Source organism: Orycteropus afer, unplaced genomic scaffold, assembly GCF_000298275.1.
Source record: "Orycteropus afer afer isolate SDZICR_OR568_19922 unplaced genomic scaffold, OryAfe1.0 scaffold00041, whole genome shotgun sequence".
Classification (NCBI taxonomy): Eukaryota; Metazoa; Chordata; class Mammalia; order Tubulidentata; family Orycteropodidae; genus Orycteropus; species Orycteropus afer.
The window spans coordinates 15,470,180-15,490,438 of NW_006921628.1; the positions used below are offsets into that span (position 1 = coordinate 15,470,180).

The 20,259-nt window shown below is 39.1% G+C and overlaps 1 protein-coding gene across 1 annotated transcript in view; it reads right to left on the reverse strand.

Annotated features, from left to right (window-relative positions):
- CADPS (calcium dependent secretion activator) overlaps positions 1-20,259 on the reverse strand; it is a 741,642-nt gene that overhangs the window by 130,301 nt on the left and 591,082 nt on the right. Inside the window, exons 18-19 of the mRNA XM_042780468.1 lie at positions 17,800-17,817; positions 4,710-4,816 (exon numbers count right to left, since the gene is read on the reverse strand). Of these exons, the coding sequence (XP_042636402.1) occupies positions 4,710-4,816; positions 17,800-17,817 (125 nt within the window). The remainder of the gene's footprint in view (positions 1-4,709; positions 4,817-17,799; positions 17,818-20,259) is intronic.

A 20,259-nucleotide genomic window follows, 5' to 3' on the forward strand; every position in this document is an offset into this window, starting at 1 on the left:
TGACTTTTTTTTTTTTTTTAAAGACAGTGTAGAACTACCCCATAGGGTTTCCAAGGCTGCACATCTTTAGGGAAGCAGACTGCCTCATCTTTCTCCTGCTAAGTGGCTGGTGGGTCAAACCACCAACCTTTTGGTTAGCAATCCAATGCTTTAACAACAGTGCCACCAGAGCTCCTTTCTTTTAGGCAGAGACTGGCTAAATACTGGAACTTGCTAGAGGCCCCATCCACCCAACCCTAACCCCGTTTGGAGGGCTGATTCTTAGCAATCCTGATCCAAGATGTTTGCAAAATTCACCAAGGCACAACTAATGTTGGTCAATACTAATTCCTTGGTCATTGAATTAACTTTACATCTTCACATAAGTCCAGGAAAAAATTCACTGAGGAGACCCACTTGCCTTTCCAGACATGATTTTGCTCTGGGATGACAAGAAAAACCAAACCAAACAAAAAAGCAACCCTAAGTGCCTGAACTTAAAAATGTCTTAATCCAACCTTACACCTAGTTCTTACCAGCTTTTTAATTTAAGAGTTGCAAACCAGAGACCACAGGAAGCACCCACTACTACCATGTACAGAGAATTTAGTCCCAAGTTGTAATTTAATAAATTATTGAGCAAATATCTACAGTGGTTGTGCTAACCATCAAATAGCTAAGTAGTCCTACAAAGAACAATGATTACTGTGATATGAATTATCACCAATGAATCCTGGAAGAGAAATTTAGGATTCTAGAGAACCAAAAGGACTTAAATTTGGGTGGTAGAAGAGGTGGAGACCAGGGATTATTTCTGTACCTCCTAGATAATTCTTTCAAAACCTTATAACAACACCCGATTCTCTGAGAAGGAGGAAAAAAAAAAAAAAAAAAAAAGATTCTAGCAAGAGAAATAACAACCTAAGAGCCATACCATAATTTCAATCACGAGCAGAGTCTGTATAACTGAGATGGGCAAGACATGGCTTTTATTTCTTTATTTTTAAACTTTATTTATTCTATGCTTGCTGGAACAGGTGAGTGCTATTTTTGTACATGAGCTAACATAATATTTGTAGACATCTCAAGTTTTTAGGAACCTTTTCCAAAGATAATGAGGAGTTATATTCTGGCTTCTAAATACTTACCCAATGATTTTCATTATTCAAAGGCATAGATGTGGGCTTTAGGGGTACAGTCAACCACACTGAACACACTGTATATTTTGCACACAAACTAACATGTATATATGTACCCCTCTGTATACCACAATACATATATACATATACATACGTATACATAGAGAGAGAGATTGGGAAAGTGAAGCAACAGTACATGAAGGCATAATTCATGTGTGTGTCTATAGGTGCATGTGTGTGTTTTAATAGCTTAGACCCTGAGAACAAAATATAATTAAAAGATAAATGTTACAACTGCTACCATATACTTTATTGTGTATATATGATATATTCTTAGCTGCTAGGAATGTTTTATCTTGGGACATTTAATTGCTTTATTTTGGAATTAAAAATGGCTTTTAGGGGTTATTTTTTTTCAAGGTGTGGAGGCAAGTCTATTTGTTACTTTCATCTGTGTGGTGCCACAAAACAACACGACTGTACAGTCAAAAATCATGCTTAGGATTTGATGATTTTCTAGAGTTTACTGAGCACCCAAGGAATACAGCAGTGAGTACTGGTGGGCAGAAACAACTTGTTTTAATTTCATACTTTTTGGCAGCAACAACCCAACCTTTGTGCCCCAGTGCAAATTCTGTTGTCTGCAATGGGCCAGTGATTCTCAAGTCCAGCTGTACACTGGTATAACCTGGGCAGCTTTTAAAAAATTACCAATGCTTGGCCTTTCTCCATCAGATTCACATTAATTGAACTGGAGTGAGACCTGGGCATTGGTATTTTTAAAGAGCTTCCTAGGTGATTGCAATTGGTAGTGAAAATTGAGAACAGGTAGGGGAGGGGCGCTTTCTTTGGCCATTCCACCTGGAACTGAAGCCACTCTCCTTTCAATCCTTTTTGAATGTTTCATTCACTTGGTACTTTCCACTTAGGTTTTGTCCTTTTCATGAACACATATTCATATATTTTTGTTCTTTAGTGATTTGTTCCTAGTAAACAAAACAGCCAGCCTTTGTTCAGTGCTCACTATGTGCCAATACCAGATGCTTTACTTCATGTGGTCTTCCAGCCTAACAACAGTCAGTTGAAGTAGATTCTATTATTATGTCCAATATACAGGATAAGAGAGGTTCAGTAACTAGTCGAAGTCACAAAATATGGAAGAGGCAAAGCTGGAATTCAGAGCCTGAGCTCTTGGCTACTCTGTATTCTATTTTTTTGTCCTCAAAAAATCATCTAGGTAAGTGCCTCAGTGCTCAGCAGATAGGACATGCTTCATAAAGAGTTTTTAACTGGTTGATTAAGTAATTAATTTCTCATAAGCAATGAGATTCTGTGATTGGGTGAAGTGACTGACTCAGGGAATAATCCTGTGCATTTATTTAAGAGCAAACTCGATTTCTGGAACTCCAAAGTATGCTGAAATTTTCACTACTAACTTTGGAAGTTAGGAATGAGAACAGAATTGAACTGATTTCTGCCCTAGTTATTCACCCCAAGTGGTTTTTGAATATGTAAGATTAAAATAATTTGTGATGATGGTTATTAGGGCAGTTCAAGAAGATGACCAATTTAGTGGAGAAGGGCTTTCTGAAAAAGTAAATATGTCTTCTTTGGAATGTAAGCTCTCCTCTGGCAGCTCTTCTGAGTAATCTGGAAAAAATACATATCCTTTCTCAGCCTGCAGCAGCCTCAGAGAATACCATGATGATAAATCAAGTATGTGCTGTGGTTTTTCTTCTACCATTCACTTAAAGCTGAACTGTAACTGAGGAAAACCATTCTTCTTGAATCCATGTCTCCAACAATGTGTGGATTTGATCAGGCCTCCTGGAAAAAGCCCCAACTACCCAAATCGGGGGACCAGGGCAGATCCCCTCCATGTTTCTGGATTTTGAGGATGCCTGGAAGAACATACTTACCATCTCTTGAACCCCAAATGTCCCAATCCCAAAAGAGCATCATATAGAACAGAAAAAAAAAAAAAAAAATTCTAACCCAAGTTAATTTTATATGTCTGGAGGTTGTTGATTTACTACCCTTCTCACTGATGGCTGCACCTTGCTGGGTGCTGTATGAGTTACTTATATCATCTCATATATAAACCCTCATTCTTGGAGGGTTTGGGAAATAAAGATTCTTTGGCACTCTCTCTATATATAAATACTGTATATACGACTCACATACAGACAGTTCTATAGGAAGATTAGTATCACTCCGGCTGGCTACTGGTTACTAAGTTCGTTACTCGTGGGCTCCAATAAAGGTAAGTACAGACGGACATAGGGAACTACAACAGGCTAAGGACAGAGTCAAGGCAGGTAGGAGGCGTGTCTCAGGATGTAACTGCACTTGTTGTTAAGTATATCAATTGCTTCATGCACGCACAGAGAATCACCCACATTTACCCTGCTGTGGAGGGCCACCCATTTCACAAGCAGTCCACTGGAAGTTGCTGTTACATTCCTTGGGTCAATGTTAGAAAGCAAGAGCACCCGGGAAAAGTCCCATTAGAAGACATGGTATTGGAAGGGCATGCACAGAGTATGACAGCAGGTGGCTGGTTCATTTGGTTTAGTCACATACCTCTTTCCCCTGCCACGATCAGCCAAGATTGAATGAACAGTAGAGAAACAGGGAGGAAATTTAAATATGCAATCAGGCATCAGTCGGGAAGATTGGATTTATGGTGTATTATATATAATTTATCTACTTTGTCAAGTTTCATTTAGTCATGGGAATGATCATTTTAGGTGCTTGAGAAATTACTTTTATGGAATGCCCTTTTTCCCCCTTTTGCTGTAGATCTGGATGTAGAGGAAGAGTGAGAATTAGTGCAATTTTCAAAAAGGATATTTTAAAAGATATGTTTTTAAATCTCAGGTTCAAAACAAGCAGTGTTATGACAACTTGACTATAAAAGATCTTGGAAGCTCTTCTTGGAAAGGCTGGGTTATTTAAGGCCCTTACAGGTTTGAGATTTAGCTAGCCTCGAAATCCTTTGGTTTATAATTATTATAAAAATGGAAATTTTTACAGTGATTTATAAGAAAGTAAGCAGTATTTATTTAGATGTAGGCTGGAGAATTGACACATTGAACAACAGAGTAATTCACTTCTGCCACTGTTTTAGCAACCCATGTAATCTAAGGTTACAAATGAAGACCGTAGTGCAAGCAGAGGAAGGTACAGTGATAAATTAAAAAAGACGGCCCACGATCCACACAGCAAAGAACCAATAAAAACAACAGTGGTGGCAACAAAACAACCACAACAGACCAAAAAATATTTTGTGTGCTCTGGACAATGGTAACCATATGCTGCTTGGATAATTATCTGTAAAATACACTCACCTCTTTTGCTTGTTGCTAGAAATATCTGAAAACTTAGGCTGAAATGCACAAAACACAACTACTTTTTGGTTGTAGTAAACAACCTTCCGTAGGCTTCTCCTTGCAAAATGTCTGCTTTTACTCTTTGCGAGCCCAGTTGAAAGAAAATGGGGGTGAAGGCATCATAGACAATCTGGCCAGCAGAATCATTCTACAGTGTCAGCTAGGAACATTAAAGATATTTCCCCGCACACCTGCTCACCTCTGCGTGGTGCTCCTCGTTTTGTTGAAGAACTTCAATGACTAGTTCAGCAAGACGGATTGTGTCTTCAAGCTTTTTGGCAGGGGTGATTAAGCGGCCTACATTTTCTGTAGTACAAGAATTTGTGTTAAAATTCAGAGAAAGCAGCAGGCTAGTTTTGTGGCCATTAGAACTAGTGGATAAATTTTGAATAGTTACCATTTTTCAAAAAGTTTCATGCAAATGTTAAGTGCTGTGTAATTAGTAGTGAGCAAACCGTAAAGCCAGTTTATTATTATTGTCACCATTGTCATTATAATACATATTAGGGAAAAACAGTGCTCCAGCTTTAAATTTGCACATTCAAGTATGTGAAGTTTATGACAGCCCATTTCAAATTTAGTGACATTTTGTACACACATTCTTTAAAGACAGCATAAACACACTATCTTACACCACCCTCTAGACTGTGTTCGTGCTATGTGAAGTGGGCAGATGTAACAGAAGCTTAATCTTGATTGCTGCTACATTTGTTTTCTGGGTTTGTCACTAAGCATTCGATACTACAGCATCGTTTTTCATTACAGGTCTGCATGTTTAACAGGTATCGGAACACTCATTTTGAGAAAGCAGATTCAAAGGTTTTGCTGTTTCATGTTGTCCTGGGAGGAGATTGCAAAGAAAGTAAGACATTCCTGGGCCATGAGGTAGATGCCAAGATAGAATTATTAAAAGGGTGCTGAGGTAGATTACTGGCAGTTTGTGCCACTGGATGGTACAACCAAAATTTTAGGTTGCAACAAAGTACTCAGATTTGGTCTTTGTTTTTAGTTTATATTGTTTTAAAAGGGTTGTTTGTTTGTTTGTTTGTTTGTTTATTTATTTATTTATTTATTTATTTAACCGGGCTTAACAACAGATCCACCCTTGGCTAATGATGCACTCTGTCTGGAAGTTAGTTCATGAATGTTTGGCAATGTTATTATGATGACAACAACTATAAACTTTTTTCCTTGGGGAAAAGAGAAACATTAAAAAGGTAAAGGGCTTCTTAGCCCATGAAATTGCCTGAATTCAACAAGTCTGACCTCACCCAAGAACTCTTATTTCTTGCTTGTTTTTGTTGGTGTAAGATGCCATCGAGAAGATTGTCAACTCATAGTGACCCCATGTGACAGAACAGAACTTCCCCATAGGGTTTCCTAGCCTGCAATTGTCATGCACTCAGATCGTCCTATCTTTCTTAATTGTTGCACCCCAGGACTCCTTTATCTCTTGCTTACTCACTGCCATCAAGTCGATTCCAACTCACAGCAACTTCTGTTGGGTTTCTGAGACAGTAAATCTTTACAGAAGTAGATTGTCCCATCTTCCTTCCATGGAGCAGCTGGTGGGTTTGAACCACCAATCTTCTGGTTAGCAGTCCAATGCCTTAGGCACTATGCCACCAGAGATCCTCTATCTCTTGCTTAGCATCCTTCAAACCTTGAAGGCTCACAGCTATTTAGAGTGCATGAGTAGAGTGGGAATGATGATCATTTGGTGCAGTTCTAAAGGTAGGCATATATATGTGCAAAAGGGCTTCTAAACCTTATTTTTCTCTCTTCATGTGAAGCAGACAGGTGTTGGCTTCAGGGTTTTTCTTGGTAGAGAAGATTACCTGATCCTTCATAGGAAGTCATGTGTTTTTTGGGGGAGGGAGGAAGAGAGTTTAAACTAAATCATAACTAGTTCTCATTGAGTTTACTCCAACTTATGGTGACCCCATGTGTGTCAGAGCACAACTACGCTGTACAGAGTTTTCAATGGCTGACTTTTCAGAAGTAGATCGAAACCAAATCATAATAAATTGCCAATTTTAAAAAAAGGCCTTCATAATTTCCCTTTGTGAATTTCTTAGATATGTGAAGAATATATCAGATCATTGGTAATTAGAATTTAATAATGAAAAAAAAAAAATTCAGTGAAACTCTATGCAAAGAGTGTTCCAAACAATGGGAGCTAAATGTGACTGATGAGACTGGGCAGGATTTACCCACATGTTCAAAATTTCACTTGAACAAGGATTGATGGATGGTGTAAAAACAGGCCTTCTGGATTCAGGTCAATACTATGCCCAGGTGGAAATCTGTCTAGAAGTGGTTCTGGTACAAAGGTAGGATGAGACAGAGAATACCCGACACCTGGAGTAGGGAGATGTGGCAAGCTTAGGGGTTGGCAGCTCATTGCCTGGTCCAGAACATTAACTCCTGGGAGAAAGGATGAGTGACAAGATTGATTTCCGGGCTTTTTGGGATACCTGGCTTATTTATAATTTCATAAATAGATGATCATAATTTCATTAATAGACTTCGAGGCATTTCTACAAACATACTGTGTATATATGTTTGGGTAATATGAGTAGAGTGAGGCATTTGCATTTTGATAGTAAATATGTATAGGTTACTATTTTTTATTAGTTGATATTCACATTTACACATCAATTTGCAAATTCCTCATCCTATGCTTATTACCCATTCGACACATACACCCACAAACACACATCACACACTTACATACATTTTTCTAATAACCAGACAAGCCTGCACATTAATACAAATCTGCAGAAATCCTGCTTGAGGCACATCTTTGATATCTCTTGCTTTATAAGTAGAGAGCATTGTCCTTGCGGGTGGAATACTCACCAAATCTAGGGAAATTCTAGCTGCATATGACACAGGATGTACAAGTGAAATAATTTCCACCAATATTTTTATGCACTTTTATTTATAAACTGTGAATGATTTTGACGTTTGGAGAAATCCAAGATGCTCAACCTAGGATCATCTGAAGATTTGTATTAATATACAATACTCTTAGATTGAGTACAATATAGATCAATATATACACATAAAGTGTATATGTGCACACAGCCATTTTATGAGTATGTGCACATGTACGCAGATATGTGTTTGCTTGATGTATATATACAGACAGTATGTTTAATAAAACCTTTTCCAATTTTACTTTAACATGCAACCATTAAAGTAAGCAGGTTAAGGATCCTTTAATCTAGAATGCTTGATCTGCCAATTAACCCATGTAACCAGACTTTCATTTACTATTAATTAGCTGCTATTCCATTATCTGTAGATCAAGCCACTTTATGGAGACACAGCACTATTTTCTTCTTCATTTGCATAGTTAATTTGCTAGCTAAATGGCAAAAATAGCACTAAAAATGACTTCTCTAAGATGTTGTCTTTAAAGAAAATATTGTGCAAAATTCTCTAGCAACTCCTCCCTACCCCCAACAGAGGTTGAGAAATTTATACTTAGAATTTTTTTTTTTGGGGGGTCAACTCTTCTGTCTTAAAATGTATTGAGATATTTCTATCCCCCAACTTTGTACCAGCTGGAGCACTGATGAAAGGGTACTAAAAATACTGTATACTTAGGAAACGTTTCATACAACAGAATTGAAGCTCATAACATAGAAAAAAATTGTCATGCAAAATGTTATGCAACAACAATGTTATTTTGTGCTGACATTGAGATTTGAAAATGTTGCATATGTCAGACATAGCTAGACAAAAAAATGTGGACATTTGGAAATAAATGCTCTCTTTTGAGTCTCTCAAAACCTACAGCATTAAACTCGAGAGCCTGAGCCTCAGCTTAATAGTCCAAGCAGAAATTTCAAGAAGAAACATGAAAGAAAAGCAAACTAAACTAGAAAGCTGCTGAGTAAAGGAATGATAGAAGTTTACAGTACTTGATTTTGGCCTATGCATGCCTTTGAACCTCTGATATAACATGCTGGTCTGCATTTGGGTGGGTGGAGGAGGAGGCCCAGGAGGTGGCAGGGGAGCTGCTCAGGTAGGTGAAGAGAGACAGTAAAAAAGGAAAGAGACAACGTGACTTTAACAAAGGGTGACAAGTAAAATGACCAACTCTGAAAAGAACAACCAGACAGGCAAACATGATAAAACACAAATGGAGAGCTGCTACTTTCTCGGCGTTACTTCAACATTACAGAGGTGTAACATCGTTTGACAAGGAACAAGACTCTTACCAGTGTCACCAGCACCACCCCTACAGAGACACAGAGGCTGAATGCAAACACTGGACGTGTCTTTTTCCAGACGGATATACATGAATGATGGCAGCAGCATCACTAACCAAAGAAGACACGCTTTTGTACAGTGAAGAACATCTATGTCAACATATAGATGTTTCTTTCTTTCAGATGACCAGAAGTATGACTTGAAGTATCAGGAGTTGGAGAAGCTGGCTTTTCATCTTCATTATGCTACTGAACTTTCTACATAGTCTTGTGCCTGCTATATAAACCTCTCTATGCTTCAGTGTATTCATCTTAAACATCTTTTCCACCTACCTTCCAAATTTGCTAATAAGAGCAAATAAAACAATGTATGGGACAGATCTCTGTGAAGTTTTAAGATGACTACAAATGTTGACTGTTGCCTCCACGCTGTGAGATGGCAGGAATTAATTGCTTTACAAAAGCAGATGAAGGGCCATTATTAGTTCAAGTGAGCTAGGAAATATTCTTGCTCCCTTTGTGGAATTTCAAGATGTAAAAATCTGTCATTTTTTGGGAAAAATGTGTGGTATCTGATTGTTTCCAGCTCATTTAATTATTTTCAATTTGGAATTCTCATGGCTTTTATATTGTGGGTTGAATCATATATAAAAACTTGCCAGCTTATCAAATATGTTACTTGCTATTCCAAATGTTAGAATACCATAATCAGCACTTGACCCATCTGTCATGTGGTTTACAATATCAGCAGAGCAAACATCCTATAACAATAGCCTCCCCTTCGATACAGGCACAGAGCACTTTCTGTATCTACAATTCTCTCTTTCTAATGAGTGTCTCATTAACCCTGGACCTGCTCTTTTCTAATTGCTCTGGTTTACAAAGCAGTCTGTACGGTGAGACGGACATACTTCATTGCCAAGTTTGCTTCTTGGTTTGCTTGAATTTTTAACTGAGAAAATAAATTTTTCTGTACACTTATAGGAAGCAGAATTCTAGAGACATTAATAATAATAATAATAAAAAAGATTGGAAAATAATGATACATATAATATTCTGGCAGAATCTCCTATTGCAAGCAAAAGTTGATGAGATCCTTTTCTTGCTGGACCACCTCACTGTTTTGAATGCAGGCTGGGGAAAAAAAAAAAGCTTCATCCATTTCTTATCCTATTTAAATTATTTGTTTGGTAAGATTGTGTGTCAATAGAATTTAGCAAAATCAGTTTCAAATGACAGCTATTTAAAGGAAGGCAACTACCAATCCTTTCACAAAAACAGAAAAAAAAAAGTGCTCCATGTTTTGAATTTTATTTAAATCTGGGTTTCCACCTACAGCTCGGCTAAAGTTAGGCTCAGTTCTGGTAACATAGCCTCCTGGCTCTTTCAGTGAATGTGTGTTACCTGAGTGTGCAATTCTCATGGAAACTCCCTACTCATTCACACCCTGACAACTGAACCTGTGTGGATACGGAGAAACATTGGATATGGTGGCTCATAAATAATGAAGCACGCCCAGGCTGATCCATAACCTGTGAGGCAGAAGATACATACTTCAGCTCAATGGGTCTTGACAAGGAATTCGGAAAGGGATTCCCTTCTGCCAACTGTCTGTCCGGAATTCTGACAGGGAGGTTTGCCACCACAGAAAAACATGCTCCCTATTTTTTCCCCCCTCACAGAGCAAAACAAAAACATCATACCTTGGTTTCCAACTTCATTTACCCAATTACCATTGCTCATGTTTACACAATTAAATCTGCTTGGCTTCCAGAGAGCGAGCTAAATGTGACTGCGGAAAAACAAAGAGAGAATTCCTCTGCATGCTCAGCTAAGCCAAGGAAGAGAAGCATCCAGGAGCGAGATAGGCTCCAATTAGCCCTCAAATAACCTGACCATCTCTGGTTCCAGCAAGTGGGTGCCAGCCCCTGAAACTGCCTGTGAGAGATGGATATGATTGACGGAAAGCCCACTTTTTAACCAGTTCCAGCTCCCGATGTGCTGCTCAAGATGCCAGTGTTTGTATTAAGTATGCTTTTTATTGAAAAGAACTAGCCTATAGGACTTTGTTTGCTATGACTTTGTGTGGGGTGGATAAAAGCTAGAGTCAGAACAGAAAGTTAAGCAGATAGCCCCTGCATGCTTTCCAGAGCACCCTGCCTCCCTAAAATGATGGCTGCTTGGACTGAAGACACAAAGGTTAAAATTCCACTTAACTATTTTAGTGGGACTGTCCATTATATATACCTGATCCCCTTGTATCCCCACTCCTTTCATTCAGGTGATTAAGTCCCTAGGAGAGTATAAACTGTATGCTAATAAAGACTGTTAGATGAATCATGGATCATTTTCTCTGCTCTTTTCTTTGGAACCATCTTTGACTCTTCCCTGTACAGGCATGGCTGACATGGCCGTCCATTCTACTTGCAGAATGTCTCTTGATTTTATCACCCACAGTTCTAGATCACAGTGCTGACATTCCTGCTGAGGGGGTGGACAACATGACTCAGGTTTCATCATCGACACCTAAACAGTTGCAACGGCCTCCCAGCCAGACTTCCGTTCCTTTCCTGCTCTGCAGTGTATTCTCCATGCAAAAGCACAGTGACCTCTGTGAAACACACAACTATCTGATACTGCCATGACTCTACTCCCAAACCTTTAAGAGCTCCCTAGTACTTTTATAACCAAGGCTCAGTTCCTCTGTTTGCACCTCTACTTGAGCACTTATGGCCTGTTGTTGTTAGCTGCCCTTGAGCTGGTTGCTGGTTCATGGCAACTTCACACACAGTACAGTCTGTATTCCATGTGCAGTACAATCCACAGGGTTTTCATTGGCTGATTTTCTGACACAGATCGCCAGGTGTTGCTTCCTAGTCCATCTTAGTCTGGAAGCTCCACTGAGACTTGCTCAGCATCACAGCAACACATACTCCTCCACTGACAGATGGGTGGTGGCTGTGCACGAGGTACATTGGTTAGTACTGAACTCAGGTCTCCTGCTGGGAGGTGAGCATTCTACCACTGAACCACCACTGCCTTCTACCTATGGCCCTAAATAATGGCAAATTATATACATGTCTGTCTCCCCATTCCCAGGGAATTCTGTATTCCATGGGCCTAGAACAGTGCCTGGCCCAGGGCATATCCTCAAATATTGGTAGATGGGAATCTTCACCAGCCCAATGTTCTGTTTTCATGGAGACCCAAATGCTCTGTGTTGGCACCATGCATATAAAATATACAGCAAGTTTTATCTCTTACCTAAGGCCCTGGTTACTTAAAAATACACTAAGTAGAATTGCTGAATAGTAATCAGCATAACAAACTTCCAAACATGAGAACAGCTTTAGGTATCTTAATGTAAATAAAAACATTTAAGATAATTAAAACAGTTTAAATTAAATTAAAATAAATTATACCCACAAGGAAGAAATAATGTCATTATGGTATTCATGTATTTGGTATCTTGGAATCCCAAGGCAGGGGCAGGCTTTGTCCACAAGGATGACCTGTTGTATCTAAGAAATGAAAACCAGTACAACCCCTGGAGCAGTAGCTTTAGCATCACCTGGGACTTTGTTAAAAATGCAAACACCCAAGCTCCCCCCAAACTTACTGAATCATAATCTGCATTTCAACAAGAACCTCAGGGATTTGTATAAACATTAAAATTTGACAAGCACTGCTTTCAGCTCCACTACTGAAATCAGATAGTTACATCTATACTACACATTTGGACATGGAAGAGTTTTTTTTTTTTTTTTAAATTATAATAATGAACAGATAATAATAGCTAACATGTAATAAGTGCTTACTATGTGCCAGGCATGGTTCTAAGAGCTTTATCTGGACTATGTTTTAATCTTCAAAACAATCCTTTTTCCACAAAGGATAAAAGTGAGGCTAAAGAGGTTAAAAAACTTGGTACAGCCAAGATGGTGATTTAAGTTTTTGATGTAACGAACACTAAGGGCTTAGGCTGCTTCTAACTGTTTCTAACTTGGTGCTGTACATGTATGATTTTGACATGTAGACTCTGGATGTCATCTGATGTAATGTTGGAAGCTCAGATCAGTTAGGGGATCAGTTAGGGCAGGCCCATTACTTTTGGCTGTAAGGCAAGGTAGCTTGGTAAGGTGGTGATAGTTCCTCAGTAATATTCAGGACACTAACCAGTTGCCATTAAATTGACTCCAACTCATGTGTTTCAGAGTAGAACTATGATCTATAGAGTTCTGAATGCTGATTTTCTGGGAAATAGATTGCCAGGTCAACTCTGGGTTGACTCAAACCTGCAGCTCTTTTGGTTAGCAGCCAAGTGTCTTAACTATTTGCACCACCCAGGGCTTCTATTTAGGATACACCCACCAGCCGCTCCTCAGAAGGAAGATGGGGCAATCTACTTCTGTAGTGATACTGCCTTGGAAACCCAAGGAGGGGTCGCTATGAGTTGGGTCCAACTCGACGGCACATAACTACAACAACAACAAACTATCCATCTCATTTTGAAACCAGCTTCTCTCTTCAGGCCTGCCTTTTAGCATCTGTCCAATGAAGGTCTGGAATTAGATTATTGAGAAGCCTCTCTTTGTTCTTATTACTTTATTCTGGAAAATCACAAGTGTTTCATCGTATACAATTTGGAAGTGTGGGTTTTGGGTTAGATAGGTCCATATTAAAATTCTTTCTCTGAAATTAGCCAGCTGTATAACCTTGGGCAAGTTACTTAACCTCCCTCTACTTCAGGATTTCCGCGTACAAAAGAGTGATTTCTCATTTCACTGAGTGTAAGAAGCACATGGTTAACATTTCTGAAATCAGGATGCATCTTACATTTCATGGAGTGTCACAATTTGACTGGCAGCATGGTTTATTCTTAGGGTTACAAAATTTAATGATGCATCTTAAAATTGATAGCAGCTTAAGATTCAATAAAATATAGTAATATTATATACACTCATCTCACTGGGCTGTTGTGAGAAATGATATGCATGTAAATACTTATTGTTGTTGTAACTTGCTGTTGGGTTGCCTCCAACTGATGGCAACCCCATGCACAATGGGATGAAACATGGGGTCCTGCGCCATCCCCATGATCAGCTGAGGGTCAGACCATTGTGCTCCATAGGGTTTTCACTGGCTGATTTTCTGAAATAGACCACCAGCCCTTTCTTCCTAGTCCATCTCAGTCTGGAAACTCTTCTGAGATCTGCTCAGCATCATAGCAACACGCAAAGCACCACTGATGGATGGATGATGACTATGCATGGGAGTATTAGCTGGGAATTGAACCCAGGTCGTCCTCATGGAAGATGAGAATTCTATCAGGGAACCATCACTGCACACACTAAGCTCTCAGAGTAAGTGGCAGTTATTATCATCAGCATCGTATCTTTTCTCTGCTAGAAGAGACATTGGTTTCATAGTTGTTGGTTGGTGGCATGTTTTAAATATCCTCTCTTCTTCAAAGAAGCTCTGGTAGTACAGTGAATAAGGTATTTGGCTGCTAACCAAAAGGTTGGTGGTATGAACCCACCAGCCACTCCATGGAAGAAAAATTAGGCAGTCTACTTCGGTAAAGATTTATATAGCCTTAGCAGCCCAATGGGGGTCGCTATAAGCTGGAATCAACTTGATGGCAGTGAGTTTCATTCTGGTTCTCTTCCTCTGAGATCTTTCTTGATGATGGTATCTAAAGCATGTTGCTCCTTGCCCTCTTATTATTTATTTATTTATTTATTTATTTTGCCTCTCTTTTTGTAATTTGTAGATGAGGTCCTGTTCCACAGAATAATTTGGGCTTAGAAACTCTAATTTATTTTTCTTCTTGTTTAAAAGGACAAAAAGAGTAAGATTAGGTCTCTTGTTTCTAAAACATAAACCATGAGATGGTCCTTATCTTAGAATGGCCTGGACCTTGCCAGGGATGGGATTCACTCTCTCTGGTTCCTTGAGGCAGACACACGGTGGCTGGCTTTGCACTATGTGTTGTAGATATTTTAAGTCTGATTGTCTCCTTCTCTCCTTCCACAGCTTTGGACTTTAGGGAAATTGGCTGAAGGCAGGAAAAGATACAGAACTACAGAATCTTCTTGGAAGTCTTTCTGATAATTTGATCTGTTCTGGAAGGCTTCTGTCAACTGGGGAGAACAAAAGTCCTCTGTTCTTTGCAAACTCAGGGAATCCCAAATACTCATGGGAAAACTTCACAATGGAAGGATTTTGGAGCTGTTTTGGTCTGAGAAAGGAATTCTCTGTCTTTTTGGTGGTCTCCTTTATCAAAAGTTGTAAGTACTTTTGGCCTTATCCACTGAATAAACGGATACTGTCCAAATGCCCACCTAAGCCAGTTTGGAAGGCCGTATGGTGCAAAGAAACAAAAAAGCATGGTGTTTGAACTTAGACAAACTAGGTTCAAATCCTCATGGATAAAGTCACATGTCTTTTCTGAATCTCAGATCCTTTTACTCATTTGTAAAAGTAGCAATGATAAAATTCCCTTTATGAGACTAACGTAAAGATTAAATAAGATTAATTCATATAAAGTCTTTAGCACAATCCCTAGGCCCATAAGTGGACTATCTCTGTCTGCCCATCTATTTGTCTGTGTGTCTATCTTTTAACAAATACTTGGCATATTTTAAGAAAAGTGTTTTATCTTAAATTCCACTGGAATCATTATGATGCTTGAAAATTATGCAAGTATTTAGCCAAGAACTGAGGCAAAATGGCAGTAGTAGTGTAGACTTTCTCAGAGATTGCTGGGTTCAGAATGTGTGACAATTTAAATGGAAATGTATTTAAAATAAAAGAATTCATTTGCAGGAGTCACAGCTTTTCTTTCATAGAGTAGCAGCCTTTTGCATCTTTTTTTTTTTTTGAGCTACTGTAATTAAACTGAACATTTAATTCCTAATAATGCCACCAGACAGAAAGCATAAGCCCACAAAAATGCCATCTGCAGAGTCCTGTAGATGCTGAAAGCACAGCCTGAGTAAAGGCTGTCCGTATTCCAGTCCCCACCACTCTACCCTATCCTGGTTTGCATGTGTAGCTCCGGCTGTGCCCTGCCACCTCCATACAGTTGGTGGTGCATACCCACCCATCCATGTACTGCTTCTCTGTACCCTTTAGGAAACTGGGAAGTAGGGGCATGGGTAAAAAGAATCATCTAAAGGATAGGAAAGATAAAATTATGATTATGGTTGTGACTGAGATCTGAAATGTCTAGAAGAGGCCTTGGACATATCAAACCTCAAACCCATCTTTGACCATCATTTTTAGGTCTGGTTTTACTCTTAGTCCTCCTCTTCCTCCCTCAACTCTCTCCACTGCTGCCAGTGTGATCTTCCAGGAGTGCAAATCACCAAGCCATCTCCCTGCTTAAAGAACCTTCAATGGCTCTCTGTCATCTTTTGAGGTGGGAGCTGTGGACTTTTTCCTCTGAAAAACCCATAAACGTGCCAAAGTTGGCATACATTCCAGGCTAAGAAACCCTCAACTGTAAGATGCAGTCTGAACTCTTTATTGCAATGGCACAGAAACACCTTTGAGATCTTGTCCCTGCCTCGCTCGCCACCATCAGCACCCTCATCCCAATCATTTCACCCTGTTTTGCAGCCACTTTGAATTAGAGTAGCTAAGAGTATAGCCTCTGCCTGGGCTAAGATTTCAGCTCCATGATTTACTATTTTGGGTGTTAAGTTATTTAACCTCTCTGTGCCCCAGTTTCTTCATCTCCAAAATGGCAATAATAATAATACCTACGTCATAAGGTGTTGTGAGGATTAAATGAGCTAACACATATAAAACACTTAGAATATCACTTGGCACAGAGTATGCATTCAATAAGCATTAGCCATTTCTGTTAGCTATATGGTTTTACATATTTCCACAGATTATTCCCTCTAGGTAGAAGACCTTTCCACTCCCCAGCCCCAGATCCCCTTCACTGATTTTAATTCATCTCTCAAGATTCAGCTCCAACTTCACCACCTTTGTGAAGACTTTCATGGTTTGCTAACAGTGGCCCATCTCTCTTCATTTAACTTTATCAATACATGTTGTGGTGGGCTGAGTTTGTAACCTCGACATATGCACCTATTTGTACATATGCTCTGTAAGGGCAGCAGTGGCCTCCTCATTTGCATATTCCCTGGCTTTTAACATAGTACCTGGCACATGGTAGGCTTCCACTAAAGACTTATTGAATGAATACCTTTTCTACCATGGAGAGAAAGGTACTGTGCCTTGAACATAAGATAGTGTGCTTTCAAATGCTTATCACTAGCCTTGAGCTTAGCATGTGCTCAAAAATGCCTTCTGAATTGATCTGAAATATGCTCGACCTACAATGTTAACTTCACTTAAATGACAGTCATCTTTTGAGATCCTTTAGAATTTCAAAACATTAGTCACTACTATATATTTATTAAGGTTTTAAGTTAGAGTCCTCCTCAAAGTATGCTCAGAAGTTCTGGAACCAAAGAAGAAGAAAATTTCCAAAGCCAGAACCCTTTCTAACAGCTTTGCCTTCAAGACACTTCTAGCAACAGCCCCTGTCCAGGCACCTGGCTCACCCATTCTGCCTCATCACATGATACACACAAGAACAACACGGACACAACTTTCCTGTCTTGGCTGATACACATTCATCAAAGAACACAAAGTTCTCAATAGGGCAGAAGACAGAAAAAAGAAATGAAAAACAGAAAAGAAAGATTAGTTTGGATCAGTAACTTTTAGAAAACAAAACAAAAAAACACATGAGGCCAAATCACTGGAATCCTGAAACCAAAGATGAAATGAAGCTCTGTAGCAAACCAGAATTCTGTTCCATCAAAGCTTATGCCTTTACGGAAGTTCTACTCTAAAAAGGTCAACCTTTAATAGGCATGAGATAGAGTTAGACAGCACAAATTAACTCCTTAAGTATTATTGCAACTCCATATCAGTCTCTGGGAGTACATACCTTAAGGAGCTATTGAAAAACAAAAACAGAAACAAAAACTAAATATAACTCAACAGTCCTGATAGTTTAGAATGCATATACAATTGGTTCACCTGCGTCCTTTTGATTTTCTATACGAAAAAGAGAGCACAACAAGGAGAAAAGAGAGAGAGAAACAAGAACACATATGCAGGATTAATGAGCAAGTGGACCAAAATGCCCCCCACTTATGTGTGATACATGATATTGGAAAAAAAATTTGCCCTTAGGTTCCCACCACCCGAAGTGTGGGGGCCAGCAAAAAAAGGCTCCTTCATAGAGGTGGAAAATGCTGCACAAATAGAAAATTAGTAAAATTAAGTTTAATGTGAAATCAAGGTATGAAACATACATGAACTCTCCAAGTGGCAATTAAGTCATATGTTGTAGCCAGTGCTTAGAGGACAAGGACAGGTCAAAATCTCCAGAGAGGACAAGGAAAAGCGTACCAGCTTGAGTGAATACAGACAAGAGGCATAATAAGATCTGATTTTCATAGAGAATGGACCACCTTGTGTGATCTCATACCTGTAACAGTTTTGACGACTTAAACATGGAAAAGAAGGCATGACTTTGCCCCAAATATCCTTTATCTGACACCTAAAGCAATGTTCCCCCTCCTAGCTGCTACCTTTGGATTGTGTACCAGTGACAAGCACTTTACAAATTGGAGTTACACACAAGCAAAGTAAAAATGCATTCAGGTCACAGACAGAGAATAACTGAAAAACTTAAGACAAATCTGAGTTTATCACAAACAAATGGCTTAATTGTCTAACCTATTTTAGGCTGATAAAAAGTGACTGGACTTCTCACACTGGGTTTCACAGACAGAACCAACAGACAAGCCAATGCTAAAAAACTTGAAGCAAGGAGAGTGAGTTGGTTTGGATCTGGATTTCTTGAGATAATGAAAACAGAAAGAGTGAGGACAGCATGGCGAGGAGGTGGTAGGTACTCACGAATGGTTAAATCCATCACTTGGGAGGCCAAGCAGAAGACAGGATGCTCATACATTTCTCTCTTTTTCCCTATAAAAGAGGATTTGGGCATGCAAGAGGCTTAGGTCAGAGGTAAAGAGGTTATAGGTCATAGGTTAGAGGAAAACGTTACATTAGCTCAAAGGAAAATAGCCACAGAGTATTTTGGGATTGACACAGGATAAAAGAAAAAGGAGTTTCAAAACTGGAGATCTACTGGATTAACCATTCAGCATGCCGTGAGTCACGAGAGAGATTGTGACCATGATTTTACACGTCTCTTTAGAACTGTTTGCAAGAATACAATGACCAAAAACATCATGAGTAAAGGGAAACAGAGTTTTATCAATTTAAGGCTCCAAGATACTAAGGATTTCAGACTTTAGTATCTAAGGCTCTTGAGGTATTTCTTCATAAACATAGTCTCCAGCAATATTACCACAACTTCTTTCCAAAATTCTCAGGTCACTAAGCTGTTAATGCTCATAGAAGGAACTCAAATGTAAACTTGGAAGATTTCTTTTCTGAGGGTAGGATCAGAACCTTGTAAAAGAAAGTTGTCTGGCAGTAATATCTTTAAAGCTGTAGTGTCTCAGCCTACAGTGGACTATGTTCATGAAAGAAAACCTAATACATGCAGCCAGAGGATGTTGGGTTGTTTGAATTAACAATCCCAGCATGCTTTGAAATTGGTGTCACAGCCACTTTTGCAGAAGTAACGTCAAAATGTGGCTGAGCCAATCACGGACAAGGAAGGAGAGAAGCGGAAGAGAGCAGGTTGTGTGGAATGAGGTACTTCTCTGAAAAGAGAGTTGGAAAAAAAGGATTGGTTTCTTCAAAGAATCCCCAGACCTAAAAGTCACAGTGCAAAAGATAATTAACACAACCAAGAAGAATTGAGGCACAAAAGGAAATTACAGACTAGCTGATCTACTTTGGAAATGAATGCATTTTTACTTACAGATCTTAAAGTTTGTTTTTGGATATATTTATCTGAAAGAAGAGAGCAGATCTTACCAAAAGACTAGTAATAGCTAGACCAAGACCTACGAGGCAGCAACCATGGCAACCAAACGTTTCTTGATCCCAGCCCATGTGTGGCCTTGCCTAGAATTATTAGGTACCCAGTTGACTTTACCAAACACAACCAATTATTACGTTCTGGGAAGGTGGCTGCAGGAACATTTATTTGCTAATATCGCTCTTTCATGATCTTCTTGTTCCTCTATTTTTGACACTCATTACCAAGTCAAGAGTTGATAAACATCCTTTTAGTGCCCAATTCTTAAGTGTTTCTCCCTGGGTGCATAACAATGAATTCATTACCACTGGTACACAATTTGCATGGTCAGACAGATAAAATTGAAAGAAGGCAGACGTGTAATGTACAGAATGCTACAAATTTAATATGATCGTAACCTAAAATTCTCTAAGGAAACAAGGACTTTGGCAAGATAAGTGATGGGGATATGGTTAGTCAGGTTTTTTTTTTTTTTTTTCCTTTTCTCTTCCCCCTAGTCTTATCTTGAGGGCAGACAATGTTTATTTGTTGGT